The 27,058-nt window shown below is 39.2% G+C and overlaps 4 protein-coding genes across 14 annotated transcripts in view; 2 read left to right on the top strand and 2 right to left on the bottom strand.

The window, feature by feature from the left end:
* Positions 1–5,737, bottom strand: part of LOC102235458 (ankyrin repeat and KH domain-containing protein 1-like) — a 34,386-nt gene extending 28,649 nt beyond the window's left edge. For all 10 annotated transcript variants that reach the window (XM_023328562.1, XM_023328561.1, XM_014470543.2 and 7 more), the window contains exons 1-2: positions 5,284–5,737; positions 2,465–2,618 (exon numbers count right to left, since the gene is read on the bottom strand). In XM_023328562.1, the coding sequence (XP_023184330.1) occupies positions 2,465–2,618; positions 5,284–5,565 (436 nt within the window). In that variant the 5' untranslated portion in view covers positions 5,566–5,737. The remainder of the gene's footprint in view (positions 1–2,464; positions 2,619–5,283) is intronic.
* A 1,583-nt stretch (positions 5,738–7,320) lies between these two features.
* hnrnph1 (heterogeneous nuclear ribonucleoprotein H1) lies at positions 7,321–15,058 on the top strand. 2 transcript variants are annotated; one of them, XM_005795398.3, is made up of 11 exons: positions 7,321–7,440; positions 8,289–8,385; positions 8,929–9,084; positions 9,171–9,314; positions 10,897–11,035; positions 11,743–11,921; positions 12,236–12,348; positions 12,453–12,588; positions 12,680–12,763; positions 13,543–13,635; positions 14,326–15,058. In XM_005795398.3, the coding sequence occupies exons 2-11, from the start codon at positions 8,304–8,306 to the stop codon at positions 14,418–14,420; spliced, it is 1,221 nt and encodes a 406-aa protein (XP_005795455.1). In that variant the 5' UTR covers positions 7,321–7,440; positions 8,289–8,303; the 3' UTR covers positions 14,421–15,058. The 2 variants fall into 2 exon arrangements, with proteins under 2 accessions (XP_005795455.1, XP_023184332.1); XM_023328564.1 differs by having other exon boundaries at positions 7,338–7,440; positions 14,322–15,058.
* LOC102235709 (RUN and FYVE domain-containing protein 1) lies at positions 15,059–20,907 on the bottom strand. Its single transcript, XM_005795397.3, has 17 exons — positions 20,533–20,907; positions 20,108–20,287; positions 19,898–20,015; positions 18,790–18,891; positions 18,579–18,702; positions 18,434–18,495; positions 18,201–18,336; positions 18,013–18,114; positions 17,796–17,912; positions 17,184–17,351; positions 17,006–17,103; positions 16,822–16,941; positions 16,530–16,659; positions 16,325–16,419; positions 16,170–16,218; positions 16,022–16,099; positions 15,059–15,933 (listed from the first exon to the last, which is right to left on the bottom strand). The coding sequence occupies exons 1-17, from the start codon at positions 20,861–20,863 to the stop codon at positions 15,790–15,792; spliced, it is 2,154 nt and encodes a 717-aa protein (XP_005795454.2). The 5' UTR covers positions 20,864–20,907; the 3' UTR covers positions 15,059–15,789.
* Positions 20,908–22,209: 1,302 nt separating this feature from the next.
* On the top strand, positions 22,210–25,987 carry hbegf (heparin-binding EGF-like growth factor). The gene is given in 6 exon segments (NM_001286291.1): positions 22,210–22,427; positions 23,063–23,305; positions 23,975–24,173; positions 24,265–24,417; positions 24,517–24,603; positions 24,706–25,987. Coding segments are annotated over 5 exon segments (711 nt in total). The 5' UTR covers positions 22,210–22,384; the 3' UTR covers positions 24,590–24,603; positions 24,706–25,987.
* The last annotated feature ends 1,071 nt before the right edge of the window (positions 25,988–27,058 follow it).

The following is a 27,058-nucleotide window of genomic DNA, read 5'->3' on the forward strand; positions in this document are numbered from 1 at the left end:
ATATATATATATATATATATATATATATATATATATATATATATATATATATATATATATATATATATATATATTTAGTTTGAGGTTATTTTATATATATATATATATATTATATAAAATAACCTCAAACTAAATACTATAAATCCAATAATTGCTAAATGTCTTGGCAGGAGACCAACAAAGAGCACGACATGGGTCTAGGTTTTGTTTTTAGCCTCAGCATTGACCATTTGACCATCGACCTTTAGCACACTTCACACTTCACAATTGCTTACCAACGATGATGTCACCTCCACTTGCCACCACTGACAGGTGACAGATGGGACTGAATGACTTCAGACTACAACAGCTTCCACAAACTGCACCTTAGTGTTATCTGAATAACTTAATATCTGAAAAACCCATATTCAAAAACCTCACATTCTGGTCTATTGTTATTATTAAACCACTAAAAGGACGAACATCATTTGTATTTTATTTCAGCTGTGTAGATGAAATAAAACTAGAAGCTATGGGTGTGTAATGGAGTTAAACATTTAGCATCCATAAGACACCCTTTATATGATTGCTGTTGTGTCCACTTCAAATTTAGGATATGCAAATATTTGCTCATTTCACAAAAGCACCTGGTTTTAGTTGTGCCATGTGTACTGACAGAACGTAAGAATGTGGAAAACTCACCATCAGAACTTATTTGGTGGTTAACAAGTACTTACCAACTATCTTATGTTAGTGACCCACACAGATTACGAGATTAATAAAAACTGTCTTGGCAACTGGCTGAACAATATGGTTTTTGGCTATGTTATTTATGTTCTGTACCTACATTACACATTTATCCTTTTCTGATAATACAGAAAAAAAAATAGACAGAAAATGTAAGTAGTCCACTGTCACAAGTGGAAGTGATCAAAATGTATTGAAGTTTCTTTATAAAAAAAAAAAACACAGGCAGATTATGTAAGGACTAGTCCAGGAGAAAGGAGACTAGGGTGAGATTAGCCATTAGCTGCTGAACGCAAACCCCACGCACACGGTGGAGGCTCAAGCGCGTTCCAGCGCTAATCTGCATCGTAATGTTCACAAGCCCAAATGAGGCCAGGACACCCAGCCCTACTGGATTAATACATACAGACCTTCTTAAACAGAGATTACAAGTTCTAATGAAAAATAAAATTCACAAACCACGCCAATTAAACTTTTTATTATATTACACGCTCCCCCCCATCTAATTTTGCTCCTGGCCTGTATTTGTGCCAGTCTGCTAATATAAAATATGATACAATATGCCTCCACAATAACTTGTTTGGATATCACATCACTGTTTTTTTACTATAAATATAGTTAGGAGAGAGAAAGCTGGCTCAAATTCCTTGGTTGTCAAAATAGGTACGAAACGTCCTCCTGAAATAATACATTGTCGGTACAAAATGTACTGCAGCAGACAACTCCATATCATACCTGTATATTTTGGGTACAATGCGACTGAAAACTACTATAGACACAACATGACATGAGGTGAAATTATCAGAACTCATGTAGAACCAGGGGACAATGTTTTACTAGCCTGGGACAACCTCAGACACAAATGGAAACGAGAATACTGGATTTTTGTGATGATACTACACAAGGGTGGATGTGCATTTGGGTATTAATCAAAAGGTAATTACTTTTCAGGTTAGTATATGGTTGTTTTGAGCCTTTAACTCATTTACCGTAGGTTCAATAATATCAACATGCTTTAGAGCTGCATGATTAAATCATAACATTACCCAAATTATGAATGCTGCAAAAGCAATGTTGATTTACTTATCCCCTATTTTAAACACTATCCCTTTCTTCTCCATCAGAATAAAAACCCACCTATCTCCCTGAATTTTAGCATCTTGATCACCAAAGCCCAAATCTGGTGTGGAGATGAAAGACACCAAATACATCCAATTGGCATTAATATTTATTGTGTTGGACTTGAACTACAATAGCCTGACAACTAATTCGTCCAAGCAGTTCTTTAGGTTTGTGACACTGCGCACACTGATTTTTAAGAGTACAACCCAAAGCAGACAGGGCCGGTAGCAAAGTAGGAAAAGCATAGACGAGTGGGTTACTCCATTCCTATAACCTTCCATCTTAAAAATAAGTGTAAACTGTTGGTTGAAAAAAGAAGCAGTATGGTCTCGCTGTAGTCATTTCACAAATGTTTCAGTGACCTCAGGAAATGAAGTCATCTCGAGGAAAAAAAAAAGTTAGAGAGAGTCTCTTTTGAACAATGTAAGGCCTCCACCTTTCTAGGGATTAAGAGAAAAAAGGTGTGGTCCTCCTTACTGAATGTTAGTGTATGTTAAAAGAATGACTTCAGACAAGTTGTATTAAAAATGGGTGTGACCATTAATGCAGTGTTTAACGGCACAGTCTCATGTGCTACGTCTGCGGGTGAAATTAATTCAGATGAAAGCCGTCGTACCTGCAGCTTCCAGTAAAGCTTCGAGTCGAGCTTGCGTCTCTGGATCTACAGTCCTCAAATCGACTCCGTCTGTGGCGCTGGACAAAAGCAGCTCTGAGGCTGTCTTCATAATGGGGTTATCCAGGTCCTCCTGGTCCAAAATGAATGACTCCACCTGGGAGAGACAGGAAAAGGTTGGTGATTAATTCAAATTTGCTCGACTGCTTTGATTTTCAAGTTAGCCTTTAATGTCACCCTAAATCTGATTCGCAAGCCATCGCTGAAAAGGCAACCATCACTATATCTGGATTGGGGACTGAAAAGTAGAACAAATAGGCAAGGGAAATAATTTAAATCAAAGTATCACATTACTGTAACTACTGTTTACATTGCAACGTATAAAAGAGGTCCCACACCCTCCACATAAGTCCACTATCTATAAAAAGACCAGGCATGTGGCTCTTGTTTATTTACAGTTTCTCTGAACAGTGGGAAAGCAAAAGAAGGAGCACAGGGACAACGGCGTCAAAGTGCGGCGAGTGTTATTATGGTGAGGAATTATAACCTCTGCACACAGTCAGATTCAGCTGAGAGTCAGCTGCCCAAATTCACCACTAGAGTCTCATACCTGAGCTTCGGCACACTTTGTTGTCAAGTTTTGCATTGCAGATGATCTATTCATGCAGAGAAGTCTAAGGAGTACATGCATTAAGGAAACTTTTAAGAAAAAATATGTATTTACAGATAGGCTTAGGGGGAAAAAATATCTCTGCATAATAGTAAATAATTTTTTTTTTCTCTTCAAAGTTTTTCTCCCCCGTCTCGTCCCTTTCTTTACTCTTTATAAATATTTTAACATTTGTGACCTATGCAGAAAAAAGTACTGGTAATGGAGAACATATCAGGACAACTTGCATAAACTTACCATCAGTTTAACAGCTAAATATTAAAAATTGTAACAAACCTCAGAATAAAAAGGATTCCTATCAAGCTAAATTATAAGATGATTAGCCCAAGCAGGAAAAAAAATCATAAGAACTTAAAATAACTGCTATCTTATGCAAGTATTAATTAAAAAAAATAAACATTAACATTTTACTTTTTGTCTACTCAGTAATTACATCAATGATAGACTGAAACATTCTTTTTTAATAAAACATCTTAAACAAAATATTTTTTTTCTTGGATGGATCACAATAATCAATATCACAGGGGAGTTAAAAAAAACAACATTGTTTCCAAAAAGTTTAATAAAACTAAAGCAGGCTTTCAGTCTCTAGAGCTAATATGGAAAGAGAGTCAACATTCAGTATTTAGGAGGAATTTAGTTATATTATAAAGCGCAACAGAGAATGGGAAATGTAGTTTTGAAAGGCCTTCATGATAAACAATGGATATCAGTCTTCCCTATTAAATGAACTACAGCTCCCAGTGTGTCGGTATCCAGAGAGTTGGAAAGGCCTAGAATGGCATCTGCTTAATCCCGGGGCTAGGATTTTAGCTACTGCCCAGAGTAGCAAGCTCTCCACTGGACTACAATACAACAACAAATGTCCTATTTCTGCTCTAAACATAGCAAAGATGCTATACATTAGCAACCTGATTCAACTGTCTGAATCAGGTGCAAGTGGCAAAATTGTCATCGTCTTATCCCACTATTAGAAAGCAGATGTTCAGTCAAAAACAGCTAGATCATATTGACAGTGCTGTCAGCTGATATCCTTACTTGATTGCCATGACTTTAGGTTTTCAGACAGATAATCCTTGGGTCAAATGTTAGAAAAGTACAACGGAGGCACCTCGACGGGAACAATGTCCAAGGGTCAGTCGTGTCAAATCTCTCCACATCCCATAACAAATTGCCAGTAGGCTTTCTGACAGTAAACTTGAAGGTACGGTGCAAGTGACAAAATAAATAACTTTGCCAGTTTGTGCAAATGAAGTGTTTACCGTCAACCAATCTAAACATGAGCATGTCTGCTTTTGTCAAAAACACGGTCAACCCCATTTAATGCTCACAAAAAAACATGCAGAGCAGTTCTAAAATATTGCATTTCATTTGTAGAAATGCTACAACTTTACAAATTCTACCAAAAGTTGTGGTGCTACCTATTTGCTTACAATTACAGATCAAACATGTACATGTGGTGTGATAATAAACACAACCACAGATGCAATCACACCTGTCTGTTTGCATGAGACGTGGAAAGTCACATCACAACATGTATCCAAGCTGTTCTCGTGTGGAGACAAATCAAGCTGACACTTGTGGTGGTCAGACGAGTAGATGAGATTTACAAAAAAAAAAAAAGCTTGCTTATTTATCAGAACCAAATGTGGACCACCAGAGTTGTTGGGCATAAACGTGATTACCTAAACGTGTTGGAAAAGTTCGCAGAGGTAAGATCCCGGTTAATTTACATGATTTGGAAAAGTGACGTAATTGCACCACAACTACGAAATGGCTGGCATTTAGCTGGCCCCGCACGTCCGAGGCTTTCTGGACAACCAGCATATGCTGTGGCTGGAAAGCTGCTGAGAGACAGCAAACTTGTGATGGGTGTTGCGAGACGACAGCACCGAACGAGGCCGTAGTCGCTTCCACCCGAACTAGGCCGTGGCCACAGCCTGCGCTGCATAAATAAAACATTTCAGCCTGTTGGCATGAATAACTGCCCCCGTCTTACCAAACACCGTCGACATCGAGCTGTTCATAAACTTCTGGACTGAGGGGAGATACTATTTCTCCACTGTGTTTGTTAACTATACGCAATTTAAGCGGCCTGGGAGGGGGTGGTTGCCAACGGTTAAGCTTAAGCTAACTAGCTTAGCGTTGCTACCTCGGAAACCTCGTCTTCGTCGCTGCCGGATCCCGGACCCGAGGAGGAGAGGACGGCCGCGGCCGCTAGTTTGAAATCCAGTCTTTCTGCGGCAGGTCCACCGGGCTCGCCGTACAAACGCACTTTCTTCCCACCAACACCAATCCCAATGCCTCCAAGTCCGACTCCTCCTGGTGTCGCTCCTACCCCCATCCCTGCCACTGGGGAGCGAGGAGTCACCGAGTCAATCTCGTCCTCGAAGCCGTCCGTCAGCATTGCCGTCCCGGCTACTGCATCCTGCATACTTCTGTTCACAATACGCGTGTTAACGGGCTATTAGTTAACTTAAACGTCCGTCGAGGCGCTTTCTTGGAAGATATTTGCTTGATTTTACTTCAGGGAATCCAGAAACTCTCCCGAAGCGAGGGTTGAGGAGGTTCTCTTTCCCCCAGCCATTAACTTTCTAACAACCTAACCCGATACGCACTGTTTCTCAGAAACACCGCCTCCGTGGAGAATCCTTTGCACCTTATTGGCTGAGCAAGATGGACCTCCGTTTCATATTGGGCCACATTTCTGCTTGTCAAACATGAGACCGCAACGTCATGTTAGGTTTACCAATATCACGAGGCTGTAGAACGAACATGACATAGTAGGCCAACTTAACTAGTTACTAGTTTTATTAGTTTACCTAAACTCACCGGGGAATTTTAAATTCATGGAAGAACAATTTGTAATTATACTAGTAGCTTCTGCCTTTCTTTATTGACTTGCTAGTGTGAATTTACATGACAAACAAGTAATCCTGTGTTACTTAAGTGTATTGTTATTAATATGCCTATATCACATTTTTTCAGTTTCTTTATATTTTTCAGAACTCCTGACAGTTTTGCAAACATGTTGCTGCAGGTATGTGCAATATTTGCACAGACACAAAAAGGCACTTTTTATTTGCAAAGTACATAATTAAAGTTGACAATTGCTTTTGGAGTTTGTCTATAAGGTAATTCGTCAAATATGTTTACTTGTTTGTTTATTTGAGTTCCGTAAAATATATGTACCGATAAGTTTTTTTGTTACTTGACTGGAATATTTTGAGAATAAATAAAAAAATGTATGGACTTGAAATAAAATGTTCTAAAGGCTCCTTCTTTCAATAAAGTTGATAATATACCTTTGACTTTTACAAAAATATCTGAAATATATGATCAATAATCAAAAACTTTCTGTTGCAATATACTGTAGATAAACTTCTAAAAATGTAAGCAAAGCAGAACATGTCTAGAAATATTAAACATTTATTAGCTGAAAAAAATTAAATAGTATTAAAGTGTGTTTAAGAAATGACTATAGGGCTAAAAAAATGTCACTATGCTAGAAAAAGAAACAAGTACCTCAGATATATAACATGTAAACCGTTTCCTCCTATTTACAGAAATACACAACCGTCTTAGAGTCTTTTGATTGACTACTAAACAGCTTAAATAAGAAAAGAAAACACAAAAAGGCTTTGAGTGATTTCAAGAGTTTTATTCGGTAGGTTTTAGGTTTACAACTTCAATATAATGTAATTGTACTGTACCTGGATTACTGTAACACCTTTTTATCACAAAATTGTAAATATCTTCTATAACTTTTTGGTGTAAAACTGTAAAAAAAAATGTGTGTGATAATTACTGTTTTGTTTTGAATTCATTTACAAAGGCAGGTGTTGTAAAATGTGAAGTGTTAAACAACCTCTACATTTAAATTATATTTTAAAAAACCAATAACTGATTACTGTAATCCATGTTTTTCGGATTTGTAGGCCAGAAGATGCTGAAGGCCAGGCCAGACTGGGCCTCGGGCAGCAACGTCATCCTGCCGGGGATTGCCAGGTGCAAAAAGAAACCCACATTTTGTGCGATTTTATTATGTTTCTGAAGATTTGACAAATGTTAAAGTCTTGTGTCGTTATTTGCTTCAAGTCTCATTTATAAAAGTATATTTGGTAGAAATGTAAATAAAACTTGACAGTTGAGTTGCAGTTAAGACCCGTACTCCTTCTGTAATATCTTGACACGGCGCCCTGAAAGGGGGATAGATGGAGCATTCTGGCAACACAGCGCGAGGTTTCAGCCGCATCACGCAGCGGGTCCTACCATAGAGCTCCGGCGTGTTGCATCTTCGGCTGAACAGGTAAATGTTTAAATGTGTTTGTGTTTTGCTTATTGGTTCCATTCCTAAACAGCGTTTATTCTACTAATTACGGTAACAGAATATACTCTGTAAAGTAAAGTAAAGTTAGCAATTACACCGTAGCCTCAGTTAAAATGTTAGCCGTTGAAGCTAAGAACATGGCGCTGGTTGAAAGGGCCGCTATTGTTCTTGTATCCGGGTGCGGCGCGAGCGTGCTGTAGGCCACACATTTTTTATTTAAAAACAAATGAAGGTGTACATAATTGCATGTACACATTTGGAGTTAATAAAGTATCAGGCATTAATAGTAAGGCCTCAATTGTACACTAAATGTGGATTGAATGTTTTCAGTTAGCTACGGATTTTTTGTTGCCACAGAACTATTGCTAGTTCGAGCTGTTGAATGATTGTTTGAGATACTGTTCAAATATTTTAATGATTCTTGTGTGTGGATTTTCTTTGGTTGCTTCTCGTGAGGATATTTTGCACTACATAGACTGGTCATTTATTATTTGATACATAATGACGAGTGTTTAAAAAAAAAATAGGCGCGAGAGGGCGCTGTTATAGATCAGTATAGTTCTCCATTCTGTAAAACGTAATATTTTTCAGTCACATTGTGTTTTGAAGCAACATTTAAACATGTTCGGCTATCTAAAGTAGATGGCAGTTAAATTGGCCAAGGGTATGAACACAACCAATGAAGGTTGCTTTGCATATCTGTCTTTCTATTAACAGAAACACACATCTGCTGCAGAGTGGTCTATAAGAATGTTTTTAACATGATGTTCTTTTTCTAACAGACATGTAGATTAAACATGTTAACTTGTGTTTGTTTTTCCTATTAGGAATTGGGACGAGTCATGGCTGATGAGGGATATGTTGTGCGAATCAGGGGTCTACCTTGGTCTTGTTCAGTAGATGAAGTTCAGAGATTTTTCTCAGGTATGTATGTCGGAGGGAGGAACATTACATTTAAATTGTAAATATAACCTGTCCATCATCCTATCTCTACCAAAAAACTGCTCTTCTATTGTACAGCTGCATGCTCTACATTTAAACACTTTTGTCAAATTACAAACACAACATAGTCATGTGAAACAATATTGTAAAACAAATTGCAGCCACAGAATACAATAGTATCACTTCTAGACATAAATGTATCATATATGAGAATAGATGATCAGTTGAGTCAAATTCAATACACATCTTGTACTTAAAACTAGAATTCAGCACAGATATGAATATCTTGAAAGTGTCCTTGGAGCGTTTTATCACACAATGGGAAAAACACAGTAACTTTGTTGACTTAAGTGTTGTTATGACCTACCATGCAGATAGTTGTGAATGAATTTGGTACAGAGTTACTTAAACCAGAGTCTGTCCAACCTGACCCTAGGTTTATAGCGTGTAGAATTACCACATTTAGTTGTTATTGTAAGACATTTTACAGTGTGGACATAAATTCCCCATTAAACATCTTTCTAGGCTGCAAAATTCTGAACAATGGAAGTGGAATACACTTCACCTACACAAGAGAGGGCCGCCCTAGCGGAGAAGCATTTGTGGAACTGGAGACGGAAGAAGACCTGAAGATAGCCGTGAAGAAGGATAGAGAAACTATGGGTCACAGATACGTTGAGGGTGCGTACGACAGAGTCCTTCTTTTGACAGATGTTGTATTTTTCTGTGACACTGCCTTAACAAATTGTTTTTTTCATGTAAAACAGTGTTTAAATCCAACAATGTTGAGATGGATTGGGTCATGAAGCACACTGGCCCAAATTGCCCAGAGACAGCAGGAGATGGGCTTGTGCGCCTCCGGGGCCTTCCCTTTGGCTGCAGCAAGGAGGAAATTGTGCAGTTTTTTTCAGGTAAAAATTTCTGTTTGTTTGTTGTAACTCCCTTTTGGGTTAGGAATAAAAGATTATTGCCCCGTCTTCCTTCCTTTGTTCCTTTCTTTTACAGCACCAATTCTTGCTGCTTCTGTTCAAGAAGTGCTCTTTAGCTTTTAGAGTGTGTTGCGAGAACATAGAATCATAAAATGAATTAGTTTATGGTAATGAGCAAAGAAATGACACAAGGAAAAAGAAGGCAGTTGAAAGTTTGAACTTAGGTTTTTTTATTTAAGTATTTGATTATTGATTAGGGATCTGGAGTGTGTATGTAAATACCCTTTTCATCTTCAAACCATTGTCCATATAGAGCAATCACACATCAATTATTTTTCTTAAGTCGGGTCTGATTCTACTATATTCCACTGGAGATGCACCTATTGAGGATTTGTGTCTGGTTTATATTCCCTTTCCTTTTTTTAAAAAAAACGGATTGTTTTTTTTTTTTGTTTGTTTTTTTGAAGCTCCAAAAATACAAGAGCCAAAATATTTCTTCTGTGACCATCGTTGATGCATCGCACTGAGTGAGAAAAAGTTCACTGTAATACAGGGTTTTACTCATTTAAAAGAAAGATGAACATTTAGAGTTTATATTTTAAATTGCATTTAACATCCTCTTAGTTTTTTATGTGGTGTGTATCATTCTAATGCAGGCCTTTACCTTAACTCTGAGATTTCTAAAAGGCTGTCAGAATTTTTTAATTGTGCACGTTACATAAGAGATAAAGGTTGAAAGCTCAAAGTTTTTTGCAATAAATGAAGACGTTATCAGCTCTAATCTTTTTCAATAGCCTTACCTCCTTCACCTTTTTGAAAAAACATCAAGAGTGCGGGTAAAAATGGGCAGTTCCTTTTTTGTACCCGGCAAAGTCCAGTACAGCGAATAATACCCAGCACTCTACAATGTCTAGCTTTCTGTTGTTGTAGTCTGAGTGAACAGTCGATGTAGCTCTGTAGAAAGTAGTTCCTTTTTTAAAATGGCTTCTCCATTTTAAACACCCCACATCCACTGAAAATAGCTTATTTAGGGTTTTTTTCCTCTTAGAAGCTACAGTGTTGAAGAGCTTTTCTTAGAGTTAGTTTGAGTTTCCAAACAGCAAGTTTACTGAAAATTGCCCGACAAATTCTCGGTGCATCTCTACTTTTCACTGATAAAACCTCTCTCATATTTTAGTTTCATTTTGTTCACATTTCTCCCTGCTTTCGTCTCCTAAATCCGTTTTCTTAACTTGCAGTATAAGACTGTTGTATAGTATCTCACAGGTAAACCGTAATTTTACTCATGTCACCCACCAAACTCCTCTTTTCACCCACATTCCAATACTACCCTGGTTTTCCCCACACAAATCCCCCCTCTCTTTTTCATATGCTTACTCTATCCTGTCATTTCTACTTTACCCCAAGAGTATAATAAATGTGACTCCTTTAAATGGCCAGTTGAAACTGAACTGGTGTATGTGTGATGTAAAATTTTCTATCTCTCTTTAGCGAAAGTTCTCTCTGTTATTGGGCATGTGATTTAATATGTCCCCTGCTGGGGTTATCTGTCCTTGGGTTGAAGGGTTGGAAATCGTGCCAAATGGGATAACATTGCCGGTGGACATCCAGGGGAGGAGTACGGGGGAGGCCTTCGTGCAGTTTGCTTCACAGGATATAGCTGAAAAGGCTCTAAAGAAACACAAGGAAAGAATAGGGCACAGGTGGGGATGGTTGGTTGGCTGGCTGGATAAGTTGCTTTTCTTATGGTGTGCACATTCAACATCTGAACCAAATGCTAAACTGACACTACATCTAGAATATGAATAATAACTAGAACACACCCACACACACAAAAACTGCTATACTGGATCAAACTCTGCATACATTCAAGATTTTCAGTGGGAGAATAAGTGCTAGGGGTTCATTAAAAATAGTTGAGACCTTGATTGGAAAATGTAACAAATTTTAAGATAAAGATTGTTTGAGTCCAGGTTTTCAATGGTCAGGAGTCTCCCCGGTGGTAAAATCAGAGGAGAATACACACTTGGCTCTAGAGCCCACTGCTAGAGGCAATGTTTAGAGGTCAGCTCAGTAGGGCTGGAGTTCTCTCTGACTCTCCTAAACCAGGATGCTGGCTGTCATGGTAAAGACCAAGAGTATACTGCAGTATGCATCAGATTTCTAAATTACCTCAGATAACCATAAGAAAAGTTTAGTTACCAAGGCCCTTGTTAATTTGGAAAATATTTCTTTCTTAAACTCAATTACCATTTTATTGTTTTGTTTTTTTAATGAACAAATGTTAGGTACTCATAGACTTTACTACCAATGGAATACATCATAACAGCATCTGCATAGCCCAGTATTAAGCAAATGCAGTTTCATTCACTTCCCCCGTGCCTGAAGGATTTTCTCTCTATACTCTTAGGTACATTGAGATATTCAAGAGCAGCCGCGCTGAGGTGCGGACCCACTACGAACCCCAGAGGAAGCCGATGGGGATGCAGAGACCGGGTCCCTACGACCGGCCCTCGGGCGGACGTGGTTACAACATGATGGGCCGAGGAGGCTCCTATGACAGAATGCGTCGAGGTGGCTACGGAGGAGGTGGGTGCAATTGGACACAAAATTACACCTGCTACCAAATCAGTCTCATTTTGTAAATTATCTGGCATTTACTAGATTTTGAAATTATTTTAAACTAACATTAAGTGTAGAAAACCACCCTGCCTGTCCTGTTTTTTTTTTTTTATTAAAAAAGATGAAACCAAAATTGAGACATTTTAAGGGTGTGGACTTTCTTTTTACCATGAGTGTGTGTTACTTGTATATCTCTGTGTGCCAGTGCTGCACGGTGTAACTAATGAGATTAAGCTGTAAAGTCCATGTAAGACCATGTGTTAATCCAACTGTGTTTTCAGGTGTGTCTGATGGACGGTATGGTGATGGCAGCTCTTCCTTTCAAAGCACAACAGGTCACTGCGTCCACATGAGGGGGCTGCCATACAGAGCCACAGAGACGGACATCTACAATGTAAGAGACACCTCACTGTCTCACCTACATGCCATACTTTCTGTGAAATTTATCACGAAACTCTTCGGCACACGCTTGTTTTTTCGTACCTTTTTTTTTTTTAGTTCTTCTCTCCGTTGAATCCTGTGCGGGTCCACATTGAGATTGGCCCAGATGGGAGAGTAACCGGAGAGGCAGATGTAGAGTTTGCAACGCATGAAGATGCTGTTGCAGCAATGTCCAAAGATAAAGCCAACATGCGTGAGTTTGTTATGGATCACTTTAAAATAACTCTGTTTAACAAACCTCTCTTTTAAGTCTGCACAATCATAATGACTTGTTTCCCCTACAGAGCATCGCTATGTAGAGCTGTTCTTGAACTCCACAGCAGGGGGCAGTAATGGAGCCTACGGTAGTCAGATGATGGGTGGCATGAGTAAGTGTCAGGGTTAAGAAAAACCAAGATTCAGTAAAACCTTATTACTTAAAAATTGTACTTTCATTTATTTCTTTTAGTAAATGAATCCATTCAAAGGTTGCCAGCTATCATAACATTTATCATTTTTAAATATTGTTTTATAGCAAAATATCTCATGCAGAGATGGTTGTTGAGAAAGGAACCTTTACCAAAGAGACTGAAATGCAGTTTTATTTTTTAAATATTTTTATTTGTAATGGATTTTAATTGGGCTATTAGATATTGAAATTACTGACTGGTTATTGATTAGACTGCGTGATTAAAATGGTTTAGCATAAGAATGGACTGAAGTGAGTAGGAGCTCACCTTCATCTATAGACACCCTTCTTCTGACAGTTATTTAAAACAGCATTAAAACCATCACAGGTACAACATATTCATCCTTTGTTTTGTTTTTTCACAAAACATATGAGGAAAGTCCCAGTAGAGTTAATTGGAATACACATTTTATGCTTAAACTTCTTAATTTTTGCTCTTCCCCTTAAGATCAACACATTTTGCATTATATAAATGCCATTTTTCTTGTTTCCCAATTTTAAGTGACTAAGAAAAATGTGTATGATGTATTTGGATATGACTAAGATGTTTTACTTTGGTGATTAAAAAAAAATATTGAGTTAACCTAAACAGAGTAGAGCAATTTCTTAAATAAGGGTTTTATGTAAAAAAAAAAAAAATATATATATATATATATAGTTTGAGTGTCCTCTCAGGCCATGATGGTTTGTCCTCCACAGGTAACCAGTCGTCTTACAGTGGGGGCCAGCTCAGCTCAGGGTACTCTGGTGGGTACAGCAGCCAAGGAAACATGGGCGGCTATAGTGAATATAGTGAGTGTCAGCTCTTTTAACTTTTCTTCTACCTTTGCTTTGACTTTAATTTCTAGGAGCTTTAGTAAATCACAATTAAGAATGTTTATAAAAGGCAAAAGAAAAAAATTGTAAAAAGCTTTGCAGCTGCTCAGTGATTAACTTCATCCTCAGTGTGTTTCCCATCTTTGCTTTTCTTGTTTTGAAAGGTTATTTTTCTTTTTACGTTTAGTGAGAACTGCTCATCTTAAAAATGATTTTAACAGCCTGCATTGGGCCAGAGCATTATGGTAATTTTCTGTTACGTACTGTAAAACCTTGAAATAAACTTAAGTTTACAGTTGTAAGAACAATGAAATATTTGACAAACAAAAGGAAGTTTAGCATTGCTATGCTAAAAAAAGATTAAAGCAACTGTTTTCTTTTGAGAGTTGCTTTGTTTGACACTCATTTAGAAAAACCTTTTAATAGCTGAGACACTACCTCTAGGTTTAAAAAAAACAACTAAAAACGTCTTTCTAGGAGAAAGACATGTTTGTTCTATGTGCTGTTACTTGGGCTAGAAATAAAAGCCCACAGTTTATGTTGTGTTGGTTTTCTATTCAGTGGCCATAATATTAACCATTTTAACAGGTGTATAACATGATTTGTTGTGCATGACTACATGAATGAACTCTTGGGTCCTATGGTGTTTATTCTCTCTCTTGTTAGGTAACCAGGGCGGAATGGGAAGCAGTTACTACGGCGGTGGTGGAGGTGGAAGCAGAGGCTCAATGAATGGACTCGGTGGGGGATGGGGAATGTAGTTTCTGTTTTTTTTTGTTTTTTCTCACTCTCAACCCTTAATTTTATGTTTTTAACTCGGCATTTTGCTGGAAGGACTGGAAATGTCTAGCTTTGTTAAACATAGGATGATGAGGGGAGGTCGTCTTTTGAAAAGTACATAGGGGTGGGATTTGTATTTTTTTTAAGGGGGTGATTTACAAAGAGAAGTGTGATCATTTGTCATCACAAGAAGTGTATCTGAAGTGTTGTCTTCCCCATTCCTCCCAGACCTGACTCAATACAAAAACCACGTTAATGTCCCATTGTCCAGAAGTGTGACATTTTGTTCTCCGAACACCTGCCTGTTTCTGAAGGCTAACTCTTCCCATACTGGTGGACTTTACATTATTCAAGGAATGCATGAGCAGAAAACCTGTCGTATTTTTGGATGTTTGACCTCATATTGCTTCTTACATGTTTCAGTTAAAAATGTAAATCTGACTTCATGGTGTGCAGGTGTTTTGTTTCCTAATGTTATGACTGTTGATTGGACTTTTTTTGTGATGAGGGCTACGTGAATGGCAAATCTAAAATCTGCTACCATGGAAGTTTTTACAGCTTTGAATGCTATTTGTATTTTCTGTGCACAAAGTGAATAAACTAGTCTGGAATACCTTAATGAAAGTAAAGCTGGAAAAACTGATTTTATTGGTTTATCAAATAGATTTATAAAAGTCAATTATTTGCAGATTATATAAATGGTTTTTGCAGAAGTTGACAATCTACAAAGCTTCAATTTCATACATTCTTAAGTTTGATTATTTAAGATTCTACAGTTGTTTACACACACACTTTCATCCAGTACTGAGGCAGCTGAAGTTAAATGAACTAACAGAAATCCTAGCAAAACTCAGCAGTTTTACATAGTATACATCCAGTTTTCTGTTATAAAAGACTAGTTACTAGAGATGCAACAATCAGGCTTTGTAGCTAATACATTTTGCAAAATATCTACAAATTGAGAGATTTTTCATAGGTTTTTCTTAGATATTATCCCCATTTATGCACCAAAGCATATGCATTTGATCTGCTGATCAGTGCAACTCAAGGGAAAACTGAATGATTTAGACTGAATGGTCTAATCTTGTGTAGTACTTGGTGTTTTTCCTTCAGCTAATGAAACATTTAAAACCTTTTTAGTCAACAGTCATTGCAATCTTTAGTTCATCCTATCAGTGTTCTTAAAAAATGCCGCCCATACATACAAGTAAATGCACCTGAAATTCAAGTTGACCAACAATGAAACTCCAAACCTGGTTATAATTAGTATTGTATGCTCCTAACTTCAGTGGTTGGGTTTCTCCAGTGTTACGAAGTCTGTAGAAACTTGTAAAGTTCTAAATGTTTCTGTCAGGATGCTGTTGAGGAACTTCTCTGCAGCAAGAGCGAGTGACACACGTCGCACACTCTCACAGGCCGAGGGTAGGACGGTAAGGCTAGCTCGTTACTTGAACAAGTGTTGCAGTAGATGTCGCCGCAGTTTCTGCAGTGGTGCTGCAAGCAAAGACCTTAGATTGAAATCTCTGTCATGCTACATATCAGAAAAAAATGGGTAAAAAAAAAATCACGTGGAAAAGCCAACCTTTCTACGCGAGATGGAGAACTCCTTCTGGCATTGCTTGCATTGTGTGGCTTCATCGTCTTTCATCCATGCGTGGCCCTGTGGAGGTGGGTTTAAAAGTTAGCATCTTCCCTCTTCCAGCACCGTTATTTGCTCATCAATATGTTACCTTCAGGGCTTTGTTAACCTCCTTAAAGTCCTCCATCTTGAGTTTAGACCTTTGACAGGAATGAGGGCAGAATCAGAAATGTTTTGTGAAGAAACTTTTTTTTTGGATTAACGTAGGGGGGGGGGAATTCAATATACTTATAAGTAGGTACTAACTGGCTTAGATGGATGCCCATTTCCTGTAGCGCCTGCTCCTGCTGTTCACACCTCTGCTGCAGCTGCTTTTTCTCCGTCTTCAAATCCTGCAGCTCCTGCACCAGGAACACAAATGAATTGTTAAAAGTGTATTCCTGGAATGAATTAACCTCAAGTAAATATACTAATTTCTAAAGATGAACTTGTGTTTGTACTGTGAACTGACCGTGTGGAGGCCCTGCAGCTGCTGCAGCTGGGTGCGGAGTTCGGTACTGTTGTCCTGTTCCCGTTGCAGAGCTTTCTGCAAGCTTTGTCTCTGTTCTCTCTCTGCACGCAGCTCATTCTCTAGCCCTGTTCTGTTTAAGAAAAGAGTTGCACATTAATTATGTACTTCAAATCAGCATTTAAGTTAATTCCATTTACCTCCTAAAAGGTTTCAGTCTGCAAAACCTTAACATTCGTGTCACAGTTTGTTTTTAGACCTCTGCACATGTCACACCCTCTGCGTGTGTGCTAACCTTAACGTGTCCAGGTCTGTTAGCTGTTTCTGGAAAGCTTCGACTTTTGCTTCCAGCTCCACCCTCATGTCTTTGTCCGACTGGTCGGTTTGTTGACTCTGCTGCTCCGATTTCTGCAGTCTGAAATGTCAAGCAGGCGAATTAACCGACCCAGAGCATTTTAGCAAGCAACACAAGCACATACCGCTCCTCTAGTTCCACCGTAGCCTTCTCCATCTCGTTTATCCTCTGCTCCAGCTGCACCGCCTCGGCCTGCTTTTTCTCCACTTGTCGCCCTGAGTCCTGGGAGACCAACCAGCTTGTTCAAATGCGTGCACTCTGTGATGGGTGGGGTGAAACACAGCACACACGACCATTCCCACCTCTGCCTTGTGGAACATCTGCAGGTTAAGAGTCTTGACCTGGTCAAGCTGGAGCCGTAAGGCTGCCAGAGTGTCCTGCTTCTCGTGGGTGTCCTTCTCCAGTAGCTTCATGGCCACCTCCATCTCCTTCTTTAGGCCCACCTGGAGCTCCAGCTCACGCTCCAGCTCCTGGCATTCACATATTTAAACCCAAGACAGCAGGAGTCAAATATAGTTTAAGGCTAAAAATTTTAAGAATGAATGTATGCAGCAAAAAGACCTATGATAACTCCACAGGCAGACGAGACAAATATTAGTCGTGCATTCGCCCAACCTGGCCTTTTTGTTTGCCAACAGCCATGTAGTGGACTCATCAAACGTGAAAGAAAGTGTTCTGTTCAAATAAGAAGAAATCTGAAATGTTCCTTTATTATGAGTGGCAGAAAACTTAACACTGCATCCCTTATCCCCCGATAAGGGATGCATGTTTGAGGAAGGACAATAGTGGGAAAACAAACCCCAAAAAAACAATTGAAGTCCAGATTACAGTCACAGTTTCAAAGGAATGGCTATCAAAGCATATTCATGTGTTCGAATGGCTCAGTCACTCATTGCAACAATGCAGTAACAAACCTGGCGAATTCGCTTTTCTTCTTTGTATTGCTTCCACACCACATTGTACATCTCATCCAAACCTTGTCGAGTCTGTTTGTATGTCTCCAGCTCCACCTGACTGTCCTGAAGCACTGCCTGAGAACAACGACAACAACAAAAAAAACATGGTTATATTCTGTAGCCTTGTTGAATTTTTAAAAAGCTTTCAGTCTCTTCCTGCAAAATAGTTTCAAACCTCTTCCTTCTTCTGGCTCGTCAGCAGAATGGAATCATTCTCCTGCCTGAGCTGTTCCTGTTCCCCCTGCAGAGAGTTGATTCTGTCTGTTGCTGCTGTCAGCTAAGAAGAGCAAAAGCATTTATTGCACTTAGAGTTGGTCAAATAAATACACGGAGATCTTATGGTGACGTTAAAATGCCAGTAACCTCCTCCATGAGCTTGCTGTTGGTCTTTTCCAGAGAGTCCATCTTCGCCTGCAGGTCGGTGACGGTGCCGCTCAAGTGCCGATTCAGCTCTTCGATGTAGTGCTTCTGGTCTAGAATGGCTGTCATCTTTCCATCACTGAGAGAAAAAGAAACATCGGAAAGGAATCAACTTTTGAGCACGTTGTAAAGTTCTTGTTAGCTTTGGTCACATTGGCCAAGTAAAATCCACTCACTCCTTTGGTGTCTCGCTGCTGGTCGCATCTTTCAGGTAGAGGGAGAAGTCAATGACTGCCACCTTAAAGTGAAGGAGAGATAACATCAACTTGTTCAGATACAAACTGGAGTCTCAACAGCTACAGCTTTTTACTGGGTACAGACCTGAGAGTCGAGGTCCTCCCCTTTAATGCACAGATTAGCGTCAATGACGTTCAGGCCAACGAGCAGCCCTCCCATCACTGCGCCTTCCTCCTCCAGCATTAAAGCGCCGGCGTCGTAAAACTCACTAGGGGATTGAAATGTACACAAGATGGCACTTTTGTACTTGCTTTTCCTCCTGCAGCATAAATTCTTCCTTCTTGACTTTACAAACCTCAGGAGGTCCTTGCGGTCCAACAGGGTCTTCAAGTAGTCGGCTACTTTCTTCTGCATGAGCGCCAAATGCAGCCAGGCCCGGGCCCGCCCTAAACCCGTTCTGGGGAAGAGCAGCAGAACATGAACACAACTATACAGACGAAAAGGGTTCTTGACTTTTTGTAGCTGCCAGTGTTTCTAGTAGAGATAAACCAATGCGATATTAATATATCTGTACCAATCCTGATGTTGGGATAAAAAAATTCTAGATCTGGTAATGGTGACGTTATGGTTGATCCATAAGGGCAGATCTATTCAGTCTAACTCTACGCTTCGTGCTCTGAGCAACATCAAGCTCTATTGTTTTTTTTTCACATCATATTCAGAATTGAGCTTTCTGAACCATTTGAAAGAAGATTTGTTGCATTTTATTTGTACATGTTTGACAAAATAGTCAACCTGTTGTTTTTGTCAGTTTCAGTATCGTTATCATTTATTTTACATTGGCAGCTATACTCCTAATTGCACCGACTGAAAAAATTAAAGTTGTGATTTTTTTTTAGAAGTTTCACCTAGCTTGTGAGCTATTAGTGTACTATTGGTGTACACCTGTAGTACACTTGTACTATTGGTACTATTAGTACATTGTTATCAAATGTGTAATTCAGTACATTTATATCTGTGTTTTTAAAAAAAAGAATGTTGTAAGTAAATTCAGTGATGTTCTTCTGTATCGGAGTCAGCCGATACTAAGCCTCGGATATCTGTATTGATATCGGGAGTGAAAAAAGTATATCGGTTCAGCAATAGTTTCTACACATGTTTAAGTCAAAATTCACACCTACTCCAGAGTCAGATTTCAGATTAATCAATTTACAACAGTGATTAATGGATGAATGTGTAGAGGAAAGGATAGAGACTGCTGGTTTGATGGAAAGAAAAACAGAAACACAGATGGATAGATGGACCAATAGTAGAACTGATAGATGATTAGAAAGACAAAACAGATACATGTACAATTTGGCAATTATATCCCTTTTCTAAATTCATGTTCCTTTTCCATCATTCTCCAGGATATTCCATACTTTCCCAGGCTGTGAAGAGAGCAGGAACCCTGGACAACATACCTAATGCCAGGCAGGTCTCTGGCACTTGTGGCGATGTTGGCAGACTCTGGACACAACTTCTCAACAAGCTCCAGAGGCCCCCATATGGACTTGTTCTGACCAATAAAGGACTTCTTGGCTGAAAGAAGACGGAGTGTAAAAGTCACTTATGCTAACCTTAACGCTGCCTCACAGAAAATAGCGCTTGTTTCCGTCGACCAGACAGCTCACCTTTAAGGCCGTGTTTGAGGCAGTGTTCAAGGACCAGGAAAAACTGCTGAAGAGGAGGGTACTCGGAGTCAAGAGTCCTGCCCAGGCTCAAAGAGGACTGGATCAAAACTTTGATGCTTAACTTCATCATGCTGAGGAGGTTGGATCTCTCTATGGCCATCGGGTCTTTAGTGGGTACAACTGTAAAATAAAAAAACAAAAAACTTTGCATCAGTAAGGCAGGCGTGACTTCACCATAAAAAGCACAAACTTCTTGACAGAACAGAATATTATCAAATCTTAAGTTACATTTCATGCCCACAGAGTCATGTGTTGTGACAGCTGACAGGAACTAAAGAGGAAGCAACAGTCTCTTAAGTGTTTGCAACTTGGAAGAAAGTAGTCCCTAGTTTGATTGAATAAAGTTTGAAATAGTTGCAACCTACCGGGAAGCTTTTCTGCAGTGCTGTTCAGATCATTTTCTGCCTCCTTCTCGCTTGCAGAAGCCGCGGCGGAATCCTGGGAGGCTTTTCGTGGGGCGGCTGCGTAGCTCATCCCGCTGCTGATCGTCTCCGTGGCCTTCCGAGCCAGAGAGAGGATCGGAGCCGACCAGCTGTTCTCTGCCGCGGCCGGGTGAGTATTCTCGGGTGGGTCCCGACACTGACTACCGGTGGGTTCATCGTCGGTCGCCAGACCCGAAACTTCCTGTTCGCCTGGCTCTGGTTTTTCTACGTGATCCTCAACAGCTGTGTTTACCTCCAATGTTTGGTCGGCCATGTTTGTTCCCCCCTCCTCCCCTTTTTCCACGTGAACTCACGTGACCAGTTCAGCTCAATCACGCGCGCTGTAAGAAATGAACTCTTCTTCTATTTATTCATGGGCGATGAACGAATAATTCTTTATGATCCATTACCGCCACCTCCCGGACAAAGAAAGTCCCCAATTTATATTTTATATATAAAATATATATAGATTTTCCTATCCAACTCAAGAGCTGGTGGCAATGAGTTGCAATATTTTAAAGTTTCAAAACTGCATAAAAATATGCTCCAAAAACAGTTTAATTATATAAAAACTATATAAACACTACCCATCACTGTTGTAAAAATACAGTTTCAAAATTATAGATGTTCAGTCACAAGTTGTCGAAAGTAAATGTCTGTGAAGTCAACTCAACAGAGGATGCGACCAGTGACTATCTGTATATATATATATATATATATATATATATATATATATATATATATATATATATATATATATATATATATATATATATATATATATATATATATAGTCCCTGATCTTCATAATAAAAATGATATCAAAAATCAGATTTCTTTATTGCATTCCTTTAATTTGATCAATGCAACGAAGCACAATACATGAATATTGTAAGGGAAGGTAAACTTAAAGCACCATTGTACAACAGAGTAGTCACGTGCGTCATTCCGTCCAGGACGCACTGCAGGGAAAATAAACATTCAATCATGAATGCTAATTATCTATACACTTAGTCATTTTGATAATAGGCTAATATAGCTAATATAAACACTTAAAGCATGTTTTGCCTTCGTTATAAACCTTATATAAGGCTTTTAATTTTTTTGCGGCTCCAAACAGATTTTTAATTTTTATTTTTTTTGAGGAAACAGAGGTAATTTAATGGCAGTTCTGTTTCCGAACATGTTTGGTGCAGTTCAAAGATTTACCAAAAAGCGGCGCCACCAAGCTGTGTCTTTCCCCCCCTATTTCTTTACTTGTAGGTTTTTACAAGATACGTGTATTATCAACATTACAGTTAAGAAGGATAGGCTAGTTTTACAAACATAACCCCAAGCCCCATACCCCACCCCTATAGCCAAACACCTTTTTTTTGTTTGTTATATCTATCATATATGGCAAAGTATTACTAACGTCCGGGCCTATCAGGACACCCATGTCCACGCCCTGGCAGAGTAAAAACCACTAGGGTCTATCTATGCGAAATCACTCGGGGTGTGGGTTGACTGCATCAGCAGGAGGAAGAGGAGGAGTTGCGTACAGCAGCCCTTATTACTACCGTGCCTCAGTCCTGCCCTCGACAGCCGAGCCGCTCCGACCTCCAAATCACATCTAGAGCTCCCGAACAGGCGGAATTAACCTCAAAAGACTAAAACAAAAAAACTATCAACAACAACAACAACAAAAAAAACCAAGACATCCACGGGGGAAAAGTTGGAGAACAAAGGATATTTACTGGAATACAACAAATCTAAACGCACCGCTAATTTTCATTTTGTTGGAATATTTGACACCATGAGGATTTTCCCCGTTGTGCTCCTGCTTGTTCACGGCTTGGGTAAGTGTTCAATGAGCCAGTATAGAGCGCTTCGTACAAATACAACAGTGTTTGTTTATCTGTAGCCCTACTCTCTCTTCCCCCGAAGCCCTAAGTATTGGTTGACCTTTTTTTTTTTTTTTTTTTTTAAATCTAATCATCTCTCTCATTTCCAGTATCTAATTTTTTAAAAAATGTAATCTTAAATCGTTGGTCTCTGAAATGCCATGCTGTTCTGGAGTTAATGGGGTCATCTGTCTATTTTAGATGAAGCTTTATGTAACTGGATACATTTATTTTTAACTCATATTCTTGCCATGACATTAGCTAAGAGTCTGTCCATGAAATTTGGGGGTGTGAATGTTTGGGTCTTGCCTTTGGCTACATTTTGTTCCCAAACCACATAAGTACTTAACATGGATTTTTAGCTGCTGCAGTGCTTTGGAGCAAAGCCCAAATAAGCTATTTACTTGTGACCAAACATGGATTAGTAGTGTAACTAAAATCCCCTCCCAATCCCACCTGGAGCTTGCTTGTGTGCAACATGTCTCAACTTGCCCAGCAATCTCTGCCCAGGTGGAGTTCAGTTCATTACTTCTACCCTTTGCTTCTGGGACTCATATTCTCTCCTTTTTTTTTGTCCCTCTCTCCTCCAGTTGTGTCCAGACTGGCCAGTGGGGCTGCAGTCGATCAGCATGAGGGCGACAGGCAGCGGCACACGTCTGTCTTCAACCTCTTAGACACAACCAGGGACCGGAGGGCTGAGGAGGAGCGCACAGGTGCCACAACAGTGCAGCATGGCCAGGAAGGCAAGGAAGAGGAGGAGGATGATGGATATTACTACGATGATGAGTCTGAAGACGAAATGTCTGGAGACTATGACATGGATCTGCCACGAGGTAAGGCAGGATCTTGAGTTACTTTTCTAAAATCCTTCAGTATTTTTTGTCTGCATGCCATTTAATGACCCAACTTACTAACCTCTGAGTAGCTCTTTGAATGAAACTTAGCCATGAAAATAGCTGAACAGACTGTGTAGGCAATGCTTTAGTCTTTACTTCTAAAAACAAGTGTCTTTATTAAGGTGTATGCCTTTATTTGCTCTCTAACACTGGAAATCCTCATGTACTGTCTGACTAGATTACTGTGCCATTACATAGTTACAACCAGCAGTGTGGGAATAAAGGTGCAATAGTCATCAACAGCAAAAATGACAACACTGTTGAGTCCAGACTTAGCTGAATGGTTTTTTTGGCTTTATTGGTTCAGTTGCCATGTTGAGCAAAGTGCAGGCGCTGTTCGTATTTTGAACGAGCCTTATCTTTAATAACTATACAAAAAGCTAGAGTCTTTAGTAATCATGTAAAGACTGCACTTTTGTGATAGGGTTTTTATTTTTGCATTGTTGGTGAAGTCACCATGACAATAAAACTGAAAGTCCTTTCATTAGCCAGAATGAGATTGTTTGACAGTGAGAAAGTAAGAAACAAACTCGAGTCTCACTCTAGAAGCAACATGTCAGCCTTTACTTTACTCATCTTTTTTTTCTCCCATCTTTATTGGTTTAGTCGCCATGTCAAGCAAACCCAAAGACCCATCATCCCTCCCGGAGCCCCGAAACACAGAAGAAACCCAAAGAAGAGGAAAGGGAATAAAGAAAGGGAAAGGCAAGGGAAAGAAGAGGAATCCATGTCTGAAAAAGTACAAGGACTTTTGCATTCATGGCACCTGCCTGTACCTGAGGGAACTCCGTGCCCCATCTTGTGTGTAAGTACCAAAGCTCTGCAAGCACCTGGATATGACCTTCTGAAATAATGATCAGCAATATGAACTAATTGAGTACCTCTTATGCTTGCAGCTGCCGTCCAAATTACTCTGGCGAAAGGTGCCAGTTATTTATGCTGCCTGTCCATACCCCGGAGGGCTACAGCAGGACCACGGCTTTAGCAGTGATAGCTGTGGTGCTTTCATCCGTTTGCCTCACCATCATCGGCCTCTTATTAATGCTAAGGTGAGTAGAACACACATTAGACGCCATGAAGAACAATAAAAAAAAAAGAGTGAAATAATCTGACTAATCCACCGTTTCTTTTTTTAAAATTATTTTCAGGTTTCACAAGCGTGGAGCGTATGATGTAGAGAGCGAGGAGAAGGTGAAGTTGGGGCTGGCGTCCAACAACTGAAACCACAAACAGAGGTGAGCGGTTCAGAACTGACCTATTATCCCAGACGTTACCCAGAAGCTTCTTTGTATCTTCATTAGATTAACACTTTATGTATTTATTTTTTATCATATCAGGCATAAATGCAGAAATTCTACCTCAAACTGGAAAAACAGAAGCGTACTGCAACGGGAGGTCCAGGAGGAAACATGAACGTATGCGGAGATGGGAGCTGAGAGCGCTCAGATGGATGTTCGATATCTGGTCAGCTGTGGGCGACCGGATCGGTATCCCCTCAGGCGTCCACTAGAGTAGGGGGCATCTTCCAGGAAGCGAAATACAGAAGGGCTTAGAAGATAGACTGAAGATGGGATCGGCAGGAAAAAAACAAGAAGAAGGGATGATGTTTAGACTCTGCTCTGCTTCGTGACTGTGTGAAAAGAAAGTGTTTCAAGTGGAACTGAAAACTTTAAACAGCAAGGATAGCTCAATTTGGACTCTTTTCTCTCATGAGAAAATGTTTTGTATTTTTCCTGCACACCTTTTTTTTCTTTTTCTGTACAGTAAACATTATATTTATAAGTTTAATTTATTTATTTAAATGTATTTATAGGGATATTGTTCCCTCAAGTAGTTTTTAAAATTGTAATGTTACAATTCTTTTTATATTTGCTATTGAACAATATTTATTTATAAAACAAACAGGCAGAAAACAAAATCACAAAAAAGCTCTTTGCCTTTATTTACAATTTTCGTTGTGTAGCCAACTTTATCCAATTCTGGCAAACCCAAAGTGATCCAAAGCACTGTAATTATTAAATTCCAAATAAAATGTTTATTTGGTTAATTTCTGTTTATTATTATTAATTTTTTTTATCTTTGTTAAAATATAAACAACTTTTTGGAAGCTACCAATATCATACCAGGTGAACTCAGTTGGATTGTAAAACCAGTAGACCCCATCGTGTTTTTTTGTTGTTTTTTTTGCCCAATGGCACATCAGAGTTGAAGATCAGGGACGTCTCCTTCCCTTAGCTCGACTTTATCCTGCAGGCTCAGGGATTTGAAGGCCAGAAAGTAAAGGAGTTTCTGTGTTTGGCTTTCTGTTTTCTAAAAAAAAAAAAGGTCAACAAAGAGGTTTTTTTTTTACAAGTTTCTCCACCAACTGTACAGATACCAGACCCTCTTTTACCTTATGAGAACAGAATCCAGAATCAATACTGAAGTGAAAACTGGCTGTATGGAGAGAAGTTGAATTGTTTTTTGTCTTATCAGTGGAGATAGTGTCACGCTGCCAAAGTGAGAAAAAAAAAAGTGAATTTAGATGTTCCACCCTTTCAAATCCTGATTTGTCATTTTTGAAGTGATGATTTGTGATTGATTTGTTCATTGCAAAATAAAATAAAAAATCTTGACAGTTTGAGTGTTTCCTCATTATTACATTTTATTATGCTGGTGTGTAATTCTCAGTCATTCAGTATATGACAGTGATGGGTGCTTAAATACAAGGTAACTGAATTTCTCTTGTTGTTCCACCTCTTATCCAAAAGGATTTTTTTAGCTACCGCATGGTTGGAAGGATCAGGAAAATTGTGGCCAGAGAAATCGCCCAAATGGGTCCGTTAAGGTCACATGAGTCACTGGCCCTACCCTCTATTCAGTTAATGTTGGGCTGTTGCCACATGACAATCCAAACATTTTACCTAACGATGCCAACATGTCAGCTTTTTTGGCCACATGTCAAGAAAGTAAAAGTCCAAATGCCTTCTATTTAAACACTTGAAATTACTCTTCATTTCACAAATGAACAGATTCAGATGTTCCATGCTTTCTCCATGCATCTTTTAAGTGAGGTCAACTATATTTTTGCCCTTTTATCAACTTCCTGACTTGGCCCACACATTAATGCCTGCATGGAGATACCATCGGTTTGCTCTTTTGTCCTGTTCGGGACCTGTAATTATAGTAAACACAATATTTTTATTTCCTTTCGCTGTGACGTATTTGCAACCTTTCTGCGCCACAGCACCTGCATCCTGGCCTACAGGGCTATTATGTCCTGCTGCCTTTAAAAGGCAAATATTATTAGTTTGAGCTGTATATAGAGTTATAAAGCTGACCCTGTTTATTATGTTTAGCTTCAGTCGGACAATTGTGGAGTGACATTAACATGTTGTGTATGGGGAGGGGCTTTCTTGAAATCAATTTGTTTACATTGTTGACAGCATCATCAGTTTCGCTGAAAGATTAACCTCAAGCATACTAAAATTTTTGCACCGCTGATTTGTCCCCTTGAAGACAGCGACTTTTCTGACATCGTTAAAACAGAAGTGATTTCTCCAACTCCAAACCCTGATATCATGACCACAACCGTGAACCAATCAGAACGCTGCCCACGATGTCCTTAGTTTATTACAGACTCACTTGCAGAAGAGTATATAAGATTTATTGATAAAAATCACCTTTTTAATTAAAAAAAGTATGAGTAAG

This window comes from Xiphophorus maculatus, chromosome 23, assembly GCF_002775205.1.
Source record: "Xiphophorus maculatus strain JP 163 A chromosome 23, X_maculatus-5.0-male, whole genome shotgun sequence".
In the NCBI taxonomy this organism is placed as follows: domain Eukaryota; kingdom Metazoa; phylum Chordata; class Actinopteri; order Cyprinodontiformes; family Poeciliidae; genus Xiphophorus; species Xiphophorus maculatus.

Excerpts from the sequence above, each read along its gene's own strand:
- hnrnph1 (XM_005795398.3), top strand. The coding sequence starts at position 8,304 with ATGGCTGATGAGGGATATGTTGTGCGAATCAGGGGTCTACCTTGGTCT. Across the intron at positions 8,386-8,928 it reads AGTTCAGAGATTTTTCTCAG|GCTGCAAAATTCTGAACAAT; the intron begins GTATGTATGTCG and ends ACATCTTTCTAG. Across the intron at positions 13,636-14,325 it reads GGGCGGCTATAGTGAATATA|GTAACCAGGGCGGAATGGGA; the intron begins GTGAGTGTCAGC and ends CTCTCTTGTTAG.
- LOC102235709 (XM_005795397.3), bottom strand. The coding sequence starts at position 20,863 with ATGGCCGACCAAACATTGGAGGTAAACACAGCTGTTGAGGATCACGTA. Across the intron at positions 17,352-17,795 it reads AAGAAAAGCGAATTCGCCAG|GAGCTGGAGCGTGAGCTGGA; the intron begins GTTTGTTACTGC and ends TGTGAATGCCAG. Across the intron at positions 16,420-16,529 it reads AGCTGCAGGGCCTCCACACG|GAGCTGCAGGATTTGAAGAC; the intron begins GTCAGTTCACAG and ends TTCCTGGTGCAG.